Raw genomic sequence first — 17933 nt, 5'->3', positions numbered from 1 at the left:
AACATATTATTGTTATTTTAAGGGATTATTTAGCTTATATTATAAGGTTTTCTTTTATTTCTAGTATAGCACGTTTACAGCCTTTCACTGCAAGGACGCTGAGTACTTCAGCTTTACTGCATGTATGTGCATGTGTAGGGGAATGGAATCACATTAAACTGGTGCTTCAGCTGTGCACTGTGGAGAGAAAGCAAAGTTAAAGTCTGAAGAGGAACTTTCCATGACATTATACAGTGGGATTGAGTGCACCCTCAGCAAGTTTGCTGACAACACCAAGCTGTGTGGTGTGGTCGACATGCTGGAGGGAAGGGATGCCATCCAGAGGGACCTTGACAGGCTGGAGAGGTGGGCCCGTGCGAACCGCATGAAGTTCAACAAGGCCAAGTGCAAGGTCCTGCATGTGGGTCAGCGCAATCCCAAGCATGACTATAGGCTGGGCGAGGAATGGATTGAAAGCAGCCCTGAGGAGAAGGACTTGGGGGTATTGATTGATGAGAAGCTCAACATGAGCCAGCAGTGTGTGCCAGCAGCCCAGAAAGCCAACCGTGTCCTGGGCTGCATCAAAAGAAGTGTGACCAGCAGGTCAAGGGAGGTGATCCTGCCCCTCTGCTCTGCTCTTGTGAGTACTCTGGAGTACTGTGTCCAGCTCGGGGGGCCCCAGTACAAGAGAGACATGGAGCTGTTGGAGCGAGTCCAGAGGAGGGCCATGAAGCTGATCAGAGGGATGGAGCACCTCTCCTATGAGGACAAGCTGAGAGAGTTGGGATTGTTCAGCCTGGAGAAAAGGCGGCTCCGGGGAGATCTAATTGCAGCTTACCAGTACCTGAAGGGGGCCTACAGGAAAGCTGGTGAGGGACTGTGTATCAGGGAGTGTAGTGACAGGACAAGGGGTAATGGGTTTAAGCTGAAGGACGGTCGATTTAGGTTAGATGTTAGGAAGAAATTCTTTACTGTTAGAGTGGTGAGGCACTGGAACAGGTTGCCCAGAGAGGTTGTGGATGCCCCATCCCCGGAATTGTTTAAGACCAGGTTGGATGAGGCTTCGGGCAACGTGGTTTAGTGGAGGGTGTCCCTGCCCATGGCAGGGGGGTTTGAACTAGATGATGTTTAAGGTCCCTTCCAACCCAAACCATTCTATGATTCTATAAGAAAACCTACAAACCATTAAATTAGCAAGCTAATCCAACAAACCCCACCACTGCAGAGTTACCAGATCTGATGCAGAGATGAATGGGGTAATGCATGTCCAGGGATCATGGAGGCAGCATAAGGCCATGTCTCTTGGGAACAGTCTGCTGCATTTCAATTGCATTAGACACAACATAAAACTGCACTGTTAATCACAATGAATATACTCAAAGGGTTCTGTGTTGGGTTTGCGTGGCAGGGTTTTGGTAGCGGGGGGGCTACAGGGGTGGCTTCTGTGAGAAGCTGCTAGAAGCTCCCCCTGTGTCTGATAGAGCCAATGCCAGCCGGCTCTAAGACGGGCCCGCTGCTGGCCAAGGCCAAGCCAATCAGCGCCTCTGTGATAACATATTTAAGAAGTAGAAAAACACTTAGAGAGAGAGAGCTTTTGCAGCCGGAGAGAGGAGTGAGAAGATGTAAGAAACTCTGCAGACACCAAGGTCAGTGCAGATGGAGGGGGAGGAGGAGCTCCAGGCGCCGGAGCAGAGATCCCCCTGCAGCCCGTGGTGAAGACCATGGTGAAGCAGGCTGTCCCCCTGCAGCCCATGGAGGAAGGATGAGGGGGTGTAGAGATTCCACCTGCAGCCTGTGGAGGACCCCACGCCGGAGCAGGTGGAGGCACCTGAAGGAGGCTGCGGCCCGTGGGAAGCCCACACTGGAGCAAGTTCCAGGCCGGACCGGTGGACCCGTGCAGAGGGGAGCCCACGCCAGGGCAGGTTTGCTGGCAGGACTTGTGACCCCGTGGGGGACCGCACGCTGGAGCAGTTTGCTCCTGAAGGTCTGCACCCCGTGAGAGGGACTCCATGCTGGAGCAGGGGAACGATGAGAGGAGTCCTCGCCCTGAGGATGAAGAGGCGGCAGAAACAACATGTGATGAACTGACCGTAACCCCCACTCCCCGTCCCCCTGTGCCGCTGAGGGGGGGAAGGTTGAAGCCGGGAGTGAAGTTGAGCCCGGGAAGATGGGAGGGGTGGGGGGAAGTGTTTTAAGAGTTGATTTTATTTTCTCATTCCTCTACTCTGTTTTGCCTAGTAATAAATTAGATGAATTCCCTCTCTAAGTTTGGTCTGTTTTGCTCGTGCCAATAATTAGTGAGTGATCTCTCCCTGTCCTTATCTCGACCTGCAAGCATTTCGTTATGCCTTTTCTCCCCTGTTTAGTGAATGAGGGGAGTGAGAGAGCGGCTCTGGTGGGCACCTGGCCCCCAGCCAGGCTCAACCCACCACAGGTTCAAAGTGCAAGCAAGGGATTCAACACACATCTAAAATTGCTGCTTATCACTCGAGAGCAAGGCACGTGATCGTTACACAAGGGAAACTCCTGAAGACACCACCTACATTAACCACAAGCAAAGGCCTTTAAACTTTAGGGCACTGAAATGCACTCAGCTGCCTAAAGGCCCTGACTAAATTAAAATATCTAAATCCTTGCTATTCCTACTGTCTCTTCTACCAGAGATGCCATCCTCTGAATTAGCAGTTGTTGAAAATGATTGTGCTTAAGCTTACACCCCCGGTGCTTAAGCTTACACCCCCAGCAATGTAAACTAATAACATCTCCCCACGCCCCACCAAATTAGGAGCTGGAAGAAAGGAAAAGCACCCATTCAGTTTTGCTGCCTTTGATGAAGTGAACTATAACCTCTCAACAAGGACCACCACAAACAGGTTTCAGCTGAGAATATCCAACACATTTTTATACTAGCACACTGTTTCAAAGAGTCTAGTAAGGCTAGAAGATGCTAACCAACCTAAACAACACTGGCAGCATAAGGCTCTGAAAAATAGAAGGTAAGATGAAGTACTTTAAGGGTTAAACTTTTAAGTGAAATTTTCCTAAACATAAATATCCTAAAGTCACTATAAATGCGACTAGAATGAGGCCCATAAATCCTGATGATGTAAGCCAGGACTAGAGGCCAACACAAGTCTTGCATCCTATATTCTGGATTCCACACATTTTAAGCTCTCTGCAGTACTTAAACTCTAGATACAGTTCATTCATTTATTTTGGGCCCTAAAATGCAAGGGTGAGCCTTTACTTGCCACCTTTCTCCTTCAGTCTCTAATGTCAATGAAAGGCTTTGTGAGAACTTCAACAGAATCTGACTTCAGGACAGTAAAAGTGTGGAGTAAGTACTTCCTCCAAGCAAAAATTTAAGAAAATACTTTGTCCTGGTTTCAGCTGAGAGGATTAATTTTCTCCATAGTAGCTAGTATGGGGATATGTTTTGGGTTTGTGCTGGAAACAGCGTTGATAATATAGAGATGTTTTTGTTCTATGGACCTGTTGTTGAGCAGTGCCTACACAGAGCCAAGGCCTTTTCTGCTTCTCACGTTGCCCTGCCAGTGGGATGGCTGGGGGTGCACAAGAAGTTGGGAGGGGACACAGACAGGACAGGTGACCCAAACTGACCAAAGGGATATTCCATACCATATGACATCATGCTCAGTTTATAAGGAGCTTGGGGGAAGAGGGAGGGGGGGGAGAGGCATTCGGAGTGATGGTGTTTGTCTTCCCAAGTAATCGTTACGCGTGACAGAGCCCTGCTTTCCTGGAGATGGCTGAACACCTGCCTGCCCATGGGAAGTGGTGAATGAATTCCTTGCTTTGCTTTGCTTGTGTGCGTGGCTTTTGCTTTATCTATTAAACTGTCTTTATCTCAACCCACGAGTTTTCTTGCTTTAACTTTTCCAATTCTCTCCCCCATCCCAATGGGGGGGGAGTGAGCAAGCAGCTGCGTGGTGCTCAGCTGCCGGCTGGGGTAAAACCACGACATACTTAAAGACTCAAATACCAATCGATTCACTCCCTGACTATCCCTTAAATAATTAGCCTTTCTGCCAGACAAAGTACACCTAGTGTGCTGAAATAAAACATCATGCTCATGATTTGGCAGAGTACAGAACTATCCACAAAACACTGGATAGCACTCCTCTAAGTTCTAGCTTTAATGAAAGTGTGTTGGGGATCTCATCAATGTCTATAAATACCTGAAGGGAGTCTGCAAAAAGAGGGAGCCAGGGTCTCTTCCATGGTGCCCAGTGACAGGACCAGAAGCAATGGGCACAAACTGAAACACAGGAGGTTCCCTCTGAACATCAGAAAACAACTTTTTTTGCTGCAAGGGTGACTGAGCACTGGCACAGGTTGCCCAGAGAGGTGGCTGTAGATAGGAGATAGTCAAAAGCTATCTGGACATGGTCCTGGGCAACTGGCGCTAGCTGGCCCTGCCTGAGCAGAGGGACTGGATCAGATGATCTTCAGAGGTCCTTTCCAACCTCAACCACTCTGATTCTGTGATTTCAGTAGGAATGTGGGTGTTGCTTTGGAGCAGAGATAGAGAGTATGCAGAAAAAATTCAATGTCAGAAACAGAGTTGCTGTTGATAGCCATTAGCACTTACGTACCACTTTCAGCATACAAACTGTGCTCACCACCTCACTTTCAGAGACATATACTCTATGTCTAATTAAATCCATCAAAGAGGTTTTCTATTGACTTGAATTAGAAGTGGATTAGGAATCAGTATGCATAAGGTTATGCTTGAAGCTCTGTATGATGTAAACAACAGGTTTAAAAAACAAATGGGAAAACCATTAACCCTCCTTTTCCCTTGATCAGACTGACGAAGGAGAGATGCCTTGCCAAAAGCAAGGGATGACAAAAAGTGAAGGAGCTTCCTGACTCCGAAACTCCTTCATCTTTAAAACTATGCTCTGTTGCCCCCCCAAAAAAATTACCCAGGATTCTAAATGCCGACTGTATATTAATATTTAATTCCAAATTCATCACTATCTTTAAAACAAATCCTCTTCCCGAACATGCCCAAAGGACTTGTATTCTCCTCAGTCTTTATTAGGGCAGAAAGTTTACCTGCTTTACCTTTACCTGACTTTACAAATGGAAGGGAATAGACAGTAACGCCTACTTCCTTTGGGAGACAATCAGAATCTATGAGAAAAATTCAAACATCTCTTTTCAGATTCTTATCTTTAAACACAGAATTGTAAAAGGTGGCTTATTCTAAATGAACCTTTTATCCCCTTCACTAGCTTTACTGTATACCAAAGAGAAGAGTTCTCTCCTGCTGGAAAAACCTCATTTTCAATTTGACCATCAGCTAATCATTTGGAAAGATTCAAGAGAATTACAAACTAATGAATTTAATCCTGTAAGAGCCACAAAACATATACTTTGTATTAAAACCAAACAAACAGTGAAGCAGCTCACATACATTCATCATGGATTTCTGGACTTCAGCTACAGCATTAACAAAAGGTTTCAGTGGACTCAAGCAGAGACAGACTACTCATCCTTTTGCAAAGCTGCTAATTCTAGTAGCGTTACATAGGCAATATGGTCAGCAAATGTTGCATATTTAATTCCACCAGTTGATTTCTGCAATCATATCAGAGCCAGAGATAACAAGGAAGCACTGAGGCTTCTGAATTTTTAAAAAGCAAAAAGTTTCAGAAAGAGTGTGTTTTAAAATACTTTACTGGCAAAGATTACATTATTTATGAAAATACTGCATAGAAATTTAATTCCAGCAGCATTACACTAAATTTGAAGATAAAATTGTTGGAGCTATTTCTCCTACTTTAAGCAGAAATCATAAATACATAATAATAAAAAGCATATAATCATAAATCATAAACCATTTCACTGGTTCACAGATGCCTTCTAAAAATGTCTCGATGTAGGAATTCTGCTCCTTATCTCTTAAACTTACAGCAGCAAAAAATCCCAACTGATGATCTATAACAGGTAAGAATTTGCTGAACAATACTTTTTTCAAGCAAAAAACAAGTACCTGCGAAACTCACTTATCTTACAGCAGTTTGATTCCATAATTTCTTGGATGGTTATGTAAAGAGGGTATGAAAAATAGTCCCTTGATAATCATCCTGAGGTCCATATCAAGAACACACAAGTGCTAGGAAAAGCATTATATTCAGAAAGCATTACAACAACTTACCACACTGGGAGAGATTCCTGTTTGTGACCTCTAATTTGTCATGGAAGCCAGGATTCCTGCCAAGTCCTTCCATGTCTACATCAAGGCTGGTGAAGCCATTTACTTGATTTCTGTCCCTGGTGACAGTGTTAATGCGGGTCGGGATAGGTTCAAATGTAGGGTCTAACTCCAAGATTAGTCTGTTCAGTTGCTCAATGGACTGATCAATATCCAAAGTTGGAGAAGCTGGCAAGTCCCCTGCATTCTGTCCTAGATCCAGGCCATTTGTGTCCCTCTGAGGCACTGGCCTTGACTTAAAACTCTCAGCACCAGCATGTTCTGCAGCTTCAGCAGCACCTGGCACACTTCCTAGCCCCCTCTGCACAGCATCTCTGCTGCTGGAACCACGTGTCGGGGTGTCTGGGACTCGAGACTGGCTCTGGACACTGCCTGAGTTCTCCAGAGTGTTATGAATGCCAAACCTAATTTCATTCTCTGAGGCAAAACCATATTGGTGAGCAGTGACCATCTGCTGCTGGCGTACCCAGGTCTGAGTAGAGTAGTTACTTGGGCCATAGGCTTGAGGCTGGGGTGAGACAGATGGATTCTGCTGCAACTGTTGAGTTGACTTTGGCTCAGTGCTTCCAAATGATCTCTCGTAGAGGGGATCCACACCAATTCCCAGGTCTGGGGCAAAAGCATTGTGATGCTCTTCCCCAGTGTTACTTCCAAAGCCATCTGAAAGAAGTGAGTTCTGACTGCTCTTGTGGCAACTAAAGTTCCCAAGGTGGGTGGAGTGCTGTCCTTCTGAGGAAGACAAAGTCCCAATGCTGTCCACACTGTGAAGGTCATGAGTAGGCATTTCGTCATCCAGAATATCAGTCTCCCTGTCCTTCAGTTTGGTGTCTCCATTTACGTGAACTTGAGCTGGCACTACGTGGCGAGTCCCGCTGTACTTGCTTCGAGCATCAGTCATATCCTTGGTGGTGTTGACAGAATCCTCCAGACCAAAGCCACTAAGTAGCTGGTCCAGTTCTGCCTTCTCTTCTGGGCTCAGACCCCGTTTGATTCCTGGCATAAGGTGCTCCTCAGTCTTATCTGTCCTGATGGAAGCTGTTGAGTGTCCTGAATCACTGCTGACAGACAGGGTATGATCACTGTGATCAGGACTGCCAGTCACGGGAACACTCTGAGCAACACCAGGGATGCTGCTGTCTGAAGAGCTCTTCTTTCTCACTTTCGCATACAGACTGCCATCAATGGGACCTTGGGTATGCAGCACTGTGGAGAGATAAGTAACAAGGAAGGGAGAGAAAAAGACAGTGCATTATATAAGGGCTTTGACTGGTGTCATGCCACATGACAGAAGTTCCGCTAACAGTAATGGTATTGTTTCTGCAAAACTAAATTGCCTCTACAAATACAGCACCAGCCAATGGCACTATCTTCATTCATTTTACATTTCAATTTATAACAGTTTTCTTGATGGAAATGTAAGGTGCCATTCATAGCTCAAGATCAAATACAGTTCTCTCTTTTTATGCTGTTTTGAATGCATGTTTATGGCTCCACAAACTCTTTGTACTGATTTGAAGAATTACACTATTACAGTGCTAGAAATTTGAGAGGCAGCTACCATGCATTCCATTCAAAGCAAGAATGGTAGGAACCTATCAGCAGTACTTGCCCTGAACATATATCATGCAATTACCAGGTCATCCATTTCTACTTGATGGTCTAATCGTTTACTCCTTTTCTTGGTGGTACAAGGTAAAAACAGGCTTTCAATCAGACCTGCAGTCCTTGGCATACATGTAAGGCCTCTTCACAAAGGCATGCATGAGGAAATGTTAGACTATGAAATCTCTACACATGTGTGGAGGATCTGGTATGCATTTCACATCTGAATTTTAAAGCAAGGCCATAGTCCCTTAAAAATCAGAATATAACTCCTCCCTCATCAATGATGGGAAGAACCTAACTTTATTTCTGATCTTTAAGGTACTCAACTAAAGTTTATGAACAACCATTCAGAATAAATACAGGCTAGAACTTTCCTTTCTGTTGAGAACATCTTTAGAAAATAAAACAATTTTGCAGGAAAATGCATCAACTAAGTTTACAAAGGCTGGGTGCTGAGAACAGACAAATTCCTGCTTCCAGTTGCATGACCACAACTTAGCACACTTCACTGACATCAGCTACACACAGAACAACTGGGTGAGCCAAATTTTACCTTCTTTCAGGGCTAATGAACTCAAGTGGAGGGCTTCACTGAAGTAACAATATCGCTTTTGATCCCAGAACTGTTACTGGCATCCATGAACCCTGCTGCTTCTTGCTATCTCAAGGCACACATCCTGTATTTTTTAATTTGATATATTGATTTTCTTTCATGCTGCAGCCACCAGCCCATCTCAATTACTTCTTTTCAATAATCAACAAAATTGAATGCAAAACATACAGCAGAAAGTAAAGAGAATCACAAGTTAGAGACTAAAATCTCAGCCTTAGAGTTGTCTTCTATGTACATACCTCTACGTGTTTTATCACATATGTAGTATTTCAGATATTATGCTTTACTGCTAATAGGAATCGCATAGAAGATATACTAAACAATAACAAATATAAAATACACACAAAATGGGTAAAGTTGTTGAAAAAATCAGGTTTTGCTTCCCAGAAAAAACCAACAACAAACTCAAGCAGATTTTTAAATACAATCAGGAAGTAAAAAATCCATTTGAGTTAAAAATACTACTGTGAGAATAATCTCTTCCATGTTATTTCAGCACTACCAACACTGGCAATGGATAAAACCACAGAACACTGAATACAGCAATTTCCCTCTGGAACATTTTAAAAGCTCAAGAGTTTATTTGAATCCAGCTTATTTTATCCAAACCACTTTTTCCTGTCTGCCTCTCAGAGCTTTTTAAAGCTCTCCTTGACATTATAGACAAAGGAGAAGAAACAGAGCCATGGGAGGCACATTCTTATGATCCTTTATTAGTCTTGTTTGTCCAACTCCTACACACATCACACAGGTTAGACCAACCTGAGGTAGAGTACGGGCTCTTACCCAATGCTGAAAATGAACACAATTAATTATGTTTCTTATGAAAAGCTTTAGGAGTAAATATTTCTACTGTCAGCCTAGCCAAGAAAGTAAAGTGAATGGTTCTACTTTCAAAGGATTTAATGCTTATTTACCAAAACTTTTATATTAAGCAGAAGTTTCCGAATAACTTTTTCTACCCATAGTTTGAGAATTGTTTGATAATAAGAAAATTAGACCATTACAATTTAGGAACAGGCAGATTTTAGTCAACGGTAACCAACAGCTTAGTCTACATATGTGGCCAGTTCCAGAATCAAGAGAGCCATGGAGAGCCAAATGCATTTCAACATCAACTCTACCAATATTTTCAAAATATACTTAAAATGGCATTGTGATTATGAAGCTTCTGAACTAGGAAGCTTTCCTAGGCAATACCATTTTAGAAAAAGCATTATTCAGAAATTGTACCCATGATGGCAATGAATTCATTGGTTTATAATGGCAAGAAAAGTGGGCTAGTTGGAAAAGGCCTTTGATATGGGACACACCACCCAGTTTCCATCAGTTAAAATACTTACACACTGGAGGCTATACAAGAGGTTTAATAGATTTTTAGCTAATAATTAAAGAACAACTTTTTAATTTTTAAGGACTAAGTACTATTTCTTGTCTTTTAAAAACATCACATGCAAAAGACCAAAATACTCCTTTTCAGAATAAGCCATCAGGCTAGAGACAAAAGAAAGCAATTCCCTTTGTCATAGAATTTCTTTATGGGCAAACTGTTAGAAGTTGCTGAAATTTACGATGTGTAAATCCCATGGTGAAAAGAGTTGCTATACATGAGGCTGAATGTCTGTGTACAGATATTTAAAAACAATATTTATTAAAAAAATAACATATCTAAGGAAAATACAGCCAAATGACAGTTTCCCAACCTCTTTCATGCTGTGATTTCTCATAAGCTCTCACTACTGCTAGGACAATGAAGCACACTTGGTGCTTCATGTGGAATTATTTAATAGTTACCACAATAAATTGCAAAAAAATCCCCCAACAACCAAAACTAAGAGTAACTATTAGGTGATTATTTTTTTTCTGTGTGCTTAGTTTTGAGTTTAAAAACTAGAAAAGAAAAAAATACAAAACTGCTTTGTTTTGAAAAGTTGAATATCCTATCTCAAAATAGACTTGAAGACGTTACAGGTCTGAACTGGAATGCAGTTATGTAAATACAGGACTAGTACACTTGAACCATTAAGAAGTCTTCCTGTCTGACTTTTCTGTTACCCAAAACTAGGCACAGTGCTATAAATCCTTCAAACATGCTAGTCAGCCATAAATACCTCATACCAGATGAAACATTCTAGCATGCAGATTTGGTTCACCGTACAGAAATGTTGAGTAAAAAATCTGTCAAATTCTCAAGTACGGCCATGGAAGCAACGGAAAACCTTTGTGCATTTCCCTCCATTAGCCATCCCTGTACCATCACACAGTGCCATCCAAGCATAGCAACAGGAATACAGACAAGACAACAGACAGACTGCCAGTGGACTGCTGACCAAAAGGTCTTGCACATGTGTACTCTGTAAGGTTCAGAGATAACCCTGCCCAGTACTTCTTCCACGAATAAAAACTTATCAAATTTATTCTGCATGTTGCCCAGAATGCTGAGCAACCACAAACCCTTTGGAGGTCTCCCGACTATGAACTGTACGGCTTCCATTCTGAAGAAGAGATGAGAGTTCAGCTTACTAGTAGCATCTCTACTTAAAATTATGCCGTTTCATTTGGAAAAAAAACCCAAAACACTAGAAAATGAAATACAAACAACAAACCTACAGTCACATAAGTGGATTATAAATCTCAAGAACTGTTCATGTCTCCTCTTTATGTTTCCATTTGAAACAAAAAAAGCTTCTTTAGAAAGTTGGGGGTTTCTTTTGTTTAAACATCTATACATTATCTCTACACACAAATTGGGAAGTATGCAAAAATAATTCCTCAATGTATTTTTAATGGTGTTAAGAATTAGCACTATTGGATATAAATATGAAAACAGCTTTCAGCAGAGGATGGAGTTTTGGTTGCTTATGATCTTTGTTTGCTGTTTACCTATTAAGTACGCAAACTAGAGCACTCAGGTGCTTCTTTCCATCAGATTTTGGATCAGATACAACAGCTTTACAATGTTCAGGAGTTTGCTGGGGTTCTGTTTTGTTGTTTCAAATTCTGAACAATTTACATTTCTTAGAGACTGTTCCTTTTCATAGTGCATTTACATATCAGTACAAAGCTTGGACTTAAACTACTTCAGGATTCTGAGATGTCTTTTAAGTAAATTTAAAAGCACCTTTTTCTGATAAATGTAAAAATTAAATGGCTGTCTTTGAACTCTCAAATAATCCCACTATTAGCTAAGACATTTAATTAATTACTACTCAAATCCCAGTTTTAACCTGAGCTACAGTTTGTAGTGAACACTAAGAAGATACCATAAAAAGTTTCATGTTTCTCTGAATAGTTAACTGGTAAGCATCAAGGAAGGGTGCAGAAATTTTTTAGACAAGTAAATCAGATGAAAGGAAGAAAAATTTTGCTAGAGGAATTTCTGCCTCCCCTAACCTGTCATGCATATGAATGAAAATGTCTTCTTTGCAAACACAGCTTCTCAAAAATACTTAAAACTATAGTTCTCTACTACACAAAAGAATGGCATCTGTATTCATGAGAAGCCTGATTGATAGAGAGGTACTACTGGGAACAAGAAGAGTCTTTCTGGGACCTCTCATAGGGTTTGGCTTAGGATGGACCAACACAAATTTTGGTTAGAACAGAGGCAGTAAACTTTAGAGACTGAAAGGTTTGTGGCCAGGAGAGGAAAGCTTACACACGAGTCTGTGTATGTTCATGAGTCTGTATATGGAAACACTTCATTTTTATGGGGAAACTCAGTAAATCTGATCTGAAGCTTCAGCCACACTAACCATGTTTTTGCTACAGTATGGTCCCTGTTGAAAATAAAATCTCTGAAATTTGAGATTTTCCTAAGAAGACTAGAACCATTTTGTATTAGAAATGACAACTGTGAGCTGTCTGGACTTCCCAATTACTATGTGTGCTAATGAATCCCACAGCCTTGTTAGAACTGAACACCATGGCAGGAGGGATGATGTCTGCAATACTAGCATCTCTGTGAAATATTTTGGCACCATAAAACTGGCAACTAGGTTTTGTGGCATTCAGTGTCTCACTCTGTTACCTCAAGATTGCTGCTATATGGAATGCCAGTGGATTAAAAAGCCTGGACAGCTGTGGACATCAGCACTATCCTATTCAGCATCAGTCTAACTGTGTTCATAACCAAGACAACAAGACTAGGTATACCACTTATTAAGAACTTCTTCACAATGAAAGAAAATAGCAGTTTGAAATATTTTATACACCCTGCATTATTATTGAATACATGTAGATTATCTAAATTGGAAGGAAATGCATATACATGAGAACTCAACTTGATTAAATGAGCAAAAATTTACCAGGATTCCCAGTCCCGCACAATTTCAAGTGAGCACCCAGCTATATAAAAAAGGTGTTTAAGCTGCACAAGGAAAATATTATCAGTAAAGCATGGGATCTAGATGTCCTACTCAAGTATCCATATCTGAAAGTCTAGTACACTGCCAAGCTTCAAAAATCCCTAAAGCAATTTGTCAAAGCAGTGGCTCCCCAAACAGAGGCTGCACTGGTCACAAGTAGGATGGTGAGCCTAACAGACACTACTTTGGATATTTATGCTAGAACTTGAGGACTCATATTATGTTATCTGTCTACAAGTGACTCAAGAAACAAATGTTTGGGACATGCTGACTTTTGGTTGTCAACTTAAAGATGAATACAATACTGTTAGACTTCACAAGGAAACACCTGTGATTGTGGATAAAACAGTTTACTTGCAACTAGACCATTTTGCTCTATTAGGTAACTGCCTTTTTAGACACCTCAAATAGTCACCAAAAAAAATTATCATTATGCATTATAAACAAATGAGAAAGAATAAGACTCACAGCTAAATAAAAATCCATATGCTCCTGAGGAGTCTGGATATTTAAACTTGCATGTCCTGATCAGGAAAACACAATGGATATTGCACATAACAAATTTAAATTATTTTCAAATTTACACAGTTGTAGGAAAGCATTCTTAGATTACTTTTGGGTGGTTTTAATATAATTTTGACATGTAATTACCCACTAAGGATTAAAAAAAAAAATCTAGTGTGTGATGCTAAACAGCATTACGAGTTTAGTTTTACCTCAGACTTGTGTAAGATTTGTCACTGCAGGTCCAGTGGAAAGAACACAACTTAGTTGAGGTAAAAAAACCAACTCTACCTAGAATTTTTCCCTCCTAACTTGATTTAAAAGGAACATGAAATGCTGTATGAGGCAAGAATCAGTTTTATTTTAAAATACAGCTTTTCTGCCAGGTGTGAATTACATATAAGGTATCACACTCTGTTGACAGAGTCAGCATTTATAAAGCACATGTATACATCAGTGGTTTTACCCAAATGTTATAAGGGCAGCCTGAGATATGTTTCTGAACTAGAGTAACACAGAGAATACTTAGATATGACTTATTTTAAATGGAAACAACCACCACAAATCTATCTCCAAAGGTTCAATGATATCATAGTAGATAATATGCAAATAGTGAAAAGAAATACAAGATTTAGATTTTTATTTGTGTGTACATACATACGAAATACATACATGTACACTATTTTTTATATATAGGCTCTCTGTATAAACTATATATTAAAAAAACTATATATAAAACCCCCTATATATAAAAAAATTATATTTTCTATATATATAAACCATATATATATGGTTTATTTGTTCATAAAACCAGGACAAACGAACTATTCAAATACTATACACCTTCAAAATACAAGGTTTTGAAGTTGTTGTTCTCATATTCCATAACACCTTCATTTCATATTCTATCTTCTTCTAAACCATAATTTTGGAATACCTCTGCACTAAGACTGTCAGACTTCACTTTACTCTGGTCTTCATCCATGTTTTCCCCCAAAAAAGGATAACCAACTTAATTGCCAAAGTGAAGCTATGCATATAGGCAGGGAACATTTTTGTCTGAAGAAAATGAGAAAATATACTAGCAATACAAAATTTTATTCTGTGCACCTTGCTAAACAATGGTACTGCAGAGGCCTTATGCATTTAATACCTCATCTCAGTGCACAATTCAATCCCCACTCTATTTTTTTCTGAGGAAGCAACACTCTCTAAAATGCAGGAGTAACACAGCTGTCAAAAAACAAGGGAAGTTCAGAAGGGTGGAGACCTAAGTAATGCTGGAATTTAGTTAACCAAACCAAAAGGGCCCACTTTCTTTCAGCCTGATCTCTCTTCCCAGGAGCTGTTGCAACTCCCTGAACCACCCAGGCTGAAGTCTGACAAAATTCTCACACTGAATCTGAATTACACATACACACCAGTATCAGGGACTCTCTTCTAAATGAAAGCCTCAGAGCAAAGGGTATGTGTGTATTTTCACTCCCATACCTAATACACAATGAGCAACTTATATAAAAATTAGGAGCTGAAATACCAACACATACCAAATTCAGTGGCTTCGTTCCAAGTCTGTGTTTCCTGGCACTTCTCTCCTTGAAATCCAAATACCCAAAGGCAGGCTTGTGAGTTAAAAAGAGGTTTCGGTCTTTCAGACTTTTGACTTGTCCCCACAGCTACCCCCTGTCCATTTGCCACTTCAGAAAACATATACAAATACAAGCCAGCTAGGTAAACACATATACCACAAATTCAGCAAGAGCCGTTCTGACCCAGTCCACCTGAACAAAAAGGAGGTTGCAAATACACAAACCTTTGCACACTGTACCCTTGTTCAAGTTGCAGCAGGAAACATTACAGGAGATCTGGATTATTTTTTTCAACCTCATAAATAAATATTTCTACCTTCAGACAAACCTGGACAAGTCCAGAGCTGCATTCCTTCAAAGTTAAAGTGTGCTTGTCTTTTCCTTTCTCCCTCCCTAACACACACAGGCCCTCATTCCTTGCAAACTCTTCCCATATAATTCCTATAAAATCCATGCAGAAATACACGTGTTTTGTATTTCCAGCTCTTGAACCACAATAAAGCTTCTTACCTCTTTACTAGGCACGATCAGGAACTTTCTGCAATAGTCACATCATTGGCTCATTTAAATCAACTAATATTCTCTAAGCGAAACCCCGCACAGAGGAAAGCAAGAGTTAGGGCAAGCACGCCAGCTTAAAGAGGCAAGAAATGTCTCTACTCCTGCTGTTTGATCCACAGCTGCTGTTCCTGCTCCTGGAGGTAAATGGTGTTGCTAAAGAAGCATGAGACTTATATCAGCCAGAAAAAGCAAATGAAAATGTAAACAGGAGAGAGGAGCCTGAGGGGACAATCGGGTTCAATGAAATCTGAACTCCTGGAGCCAAGGAGGAGTGGAAATGTGTTGGCTGAAAGGTAATTCAGTCTGCAAGCTATTTCCTTACAGTGGTTCTTTTTTCAGTCTGTTTCAATATCCAAATGAAGCTGAGTGAGTTTCAGCTCCCAGATCATTTAGCCATACACTTATGATTGATGCTTTTCATGTCTTTTCCTAAAACAAACAGCCTTTAGAAAATGTTGTTCTTCCACACTGAACAATCAGGTCACACACTCGCATCCACATCTTCAAGAATTTCTGTATTATTGGAGTTCTCATGTAAGAATAGCTTTCTGGAAGTCCTGCAATGATAACGCTTATTTTTATGTAGCAGCTGCTGCTCTCAAGCTCCCAAACCCCAGGAGGTTTTGACTCCTCCTCTGTCTCTGGAATGAATCAGCTCAAACTACGGGAAGTGAGCCTGTTAGTTCCTCCTTTAATAACAGCTGTATCTCACCACACAGCAGCCCACAGACTTCTGCTCTAAACATTATTACAAATGTATGCATGCATCACCCCAGACAGCCATGCCCCTAGACAACATTCATTTTCTATTTCAGGGACTGTCAACATTTTAATGACTTCTCAGATGAACAAAGGATAAAAGCGGCTCTTGCATCCACAAAACACATCTACCTGTTTATTGCTTATGAAAAAGTTAGAAGTTAAGTTACATCCTAAATCAGAAAGTACACACTTTTCTGTTCAAGTGTTGCTGGTTTTGCAAATCAGTAAGTGGCTGCACATTAAACCAGTCAGGACTCTGATAAAAGACACAAACCACAAAACACAAGCTACGCCAGCAGTACTTTCCCAGAACCAGCCAGAGAACTGGCTCTGTCTTCTGGGACGATGCAGAATTGCTTGTAAGCTGCCTCAAACACATGAGAAGAAACAAAAAGGTATATTCAAAATTCTTGATGCAAACTGATGAGTCTCACTTAAGATGCAAATTTAGTTTTGATCTCAATGTGTTTTGGTTCTCTGTGAGGAAAATAACCCAACTGTATTCCTTGTTTCAATTACAGGCCTCTTCTGCTCCTTCATAAGCCTGCACTGCACATGCATGCTGGTGATTGTAGACCATTAGCACTCAGCATGCTTGAACGCAGACTGAGACTCAACACCAACACATGCACTAGTTAGATTACCAGAAGAAACCTGGACAAGGTAATAGCAGCTCTGCATAAAGTAACTTATCCTACAGATAGTTTACCTGCAACAGATTCATTCAGACAGATCACCATGCTGCTGAAATTTTATTGTTTTGGATAGCCTTAGTGGTGCTCCACACAATCACCACAAGAATGCTTTGGGAACTCAAGCGAGCCTTGTATAACTACAGGTTAAACCTATCCATGGATGTGTTTAGAAAATGTTCTCAAACCATATCACTCAACTGGTTTCCAGGCTTTCTAGGACACATCACCTTTTGCAGCAGTGGGTACTTCTGGTTGTGTGCACATTCTCACATCTGAGGACTATCAGATTACTGGTTGTGCCAGTCTGGTCCAGTTCAGGTATGGAACATTTAAATTCTGTAAGCTAGGTTCCAATATATACCTCTTCAAAGCTTTTATGCTGACGGCTGTGACTACAGATGACAGCTGGTCTAGCGCACAGTGGCAGAGAAGGGTGATGCAAATGAACTGATCACAATGAACTCACCAAAAGTTTTGGGAAAAGGATATGGATCAACATTGTGAATCTGTATCATCTTAGACCTTTGCATTGCTCAATCGTGATGCTTTCTACAATTTGGAGACCTAAAACTGCATTTAGTGCAACTCTCAAACTGTGATATAAAATGTAGATCCTGAATTTGGTGAATCCAAGGCTGCAAGATAAATTCCTGGTTCATAAATATTCATCTGGCAATCCTTTAATACATTTTTGGGGTATTATAATTTCAGGATAACAGAATGGACTGGAAAGAAAGGAAAAAGGTATGAAGTAATCTTCTAACATTGTTTTTTCTTCCCTTGATTATCCAAGACATCCAAGCAAATGCTGATATTCATATATGCATTCAATTTTAAAGAACTAGTTTTCCAACGTGGAATAGCAGTAGCTAAGCCATCAGGAAGCTGTTTGGTTTGCTATGCTTCCCAAGTCTCTGACTCTAACATAAATAAAGGAGGATGAAGAAAACAAGCCATGTATCACAAAACCAAAAAGTGAACAAACAGTCTGAAAGGAAACCAACTGAGGGGGTT

The 17933-nt window shown here is 40.9% G+C and overlaps 1 protein-coding gene across 10 annotated transcripts in view; it reads right to left on the bottom strand.

The window, feature by feature from the left end:
* The window catches only part of TNS3 (tensin 3), a 262648-nt gene that overhangs the window by 71511 nt on the left and 173204 nt on the right, over positions 1 to 17933 (bottom strand). For all 10 annotated transcript variants that reach the window (XM_054817660.1, XM_054817661.1, XM_054817662.1 and 7 more), the window contains one exon: positions 6167 to 7426. In XM_054817660.1, the coding sequence (XP_054673635.1) occupies positions 6167 to 7426 (1260 nt within the window). The remainder of the gene's footprint in view (positions 1 to 6166; positions 7427 to 17933) is intronic.

The sequence above is a fragment of the Grus americana genome, chromosome 2 (assembly GCF_028858705.1).
Source record: "Grus americana isolate bGruAme1 chromosome 2, bGruAme1.mat, whole genome shotgun sequence".
In the NCBI taxonomy this organism is placed as follows: Eukaryota; Metazoa; Chordata; class Aves; order Gruiformes; family Gruidae; genus Grus; species Grus americana.
This window is presented reverse-complemented; position numbering and strand designations above follow the sequence as displayed.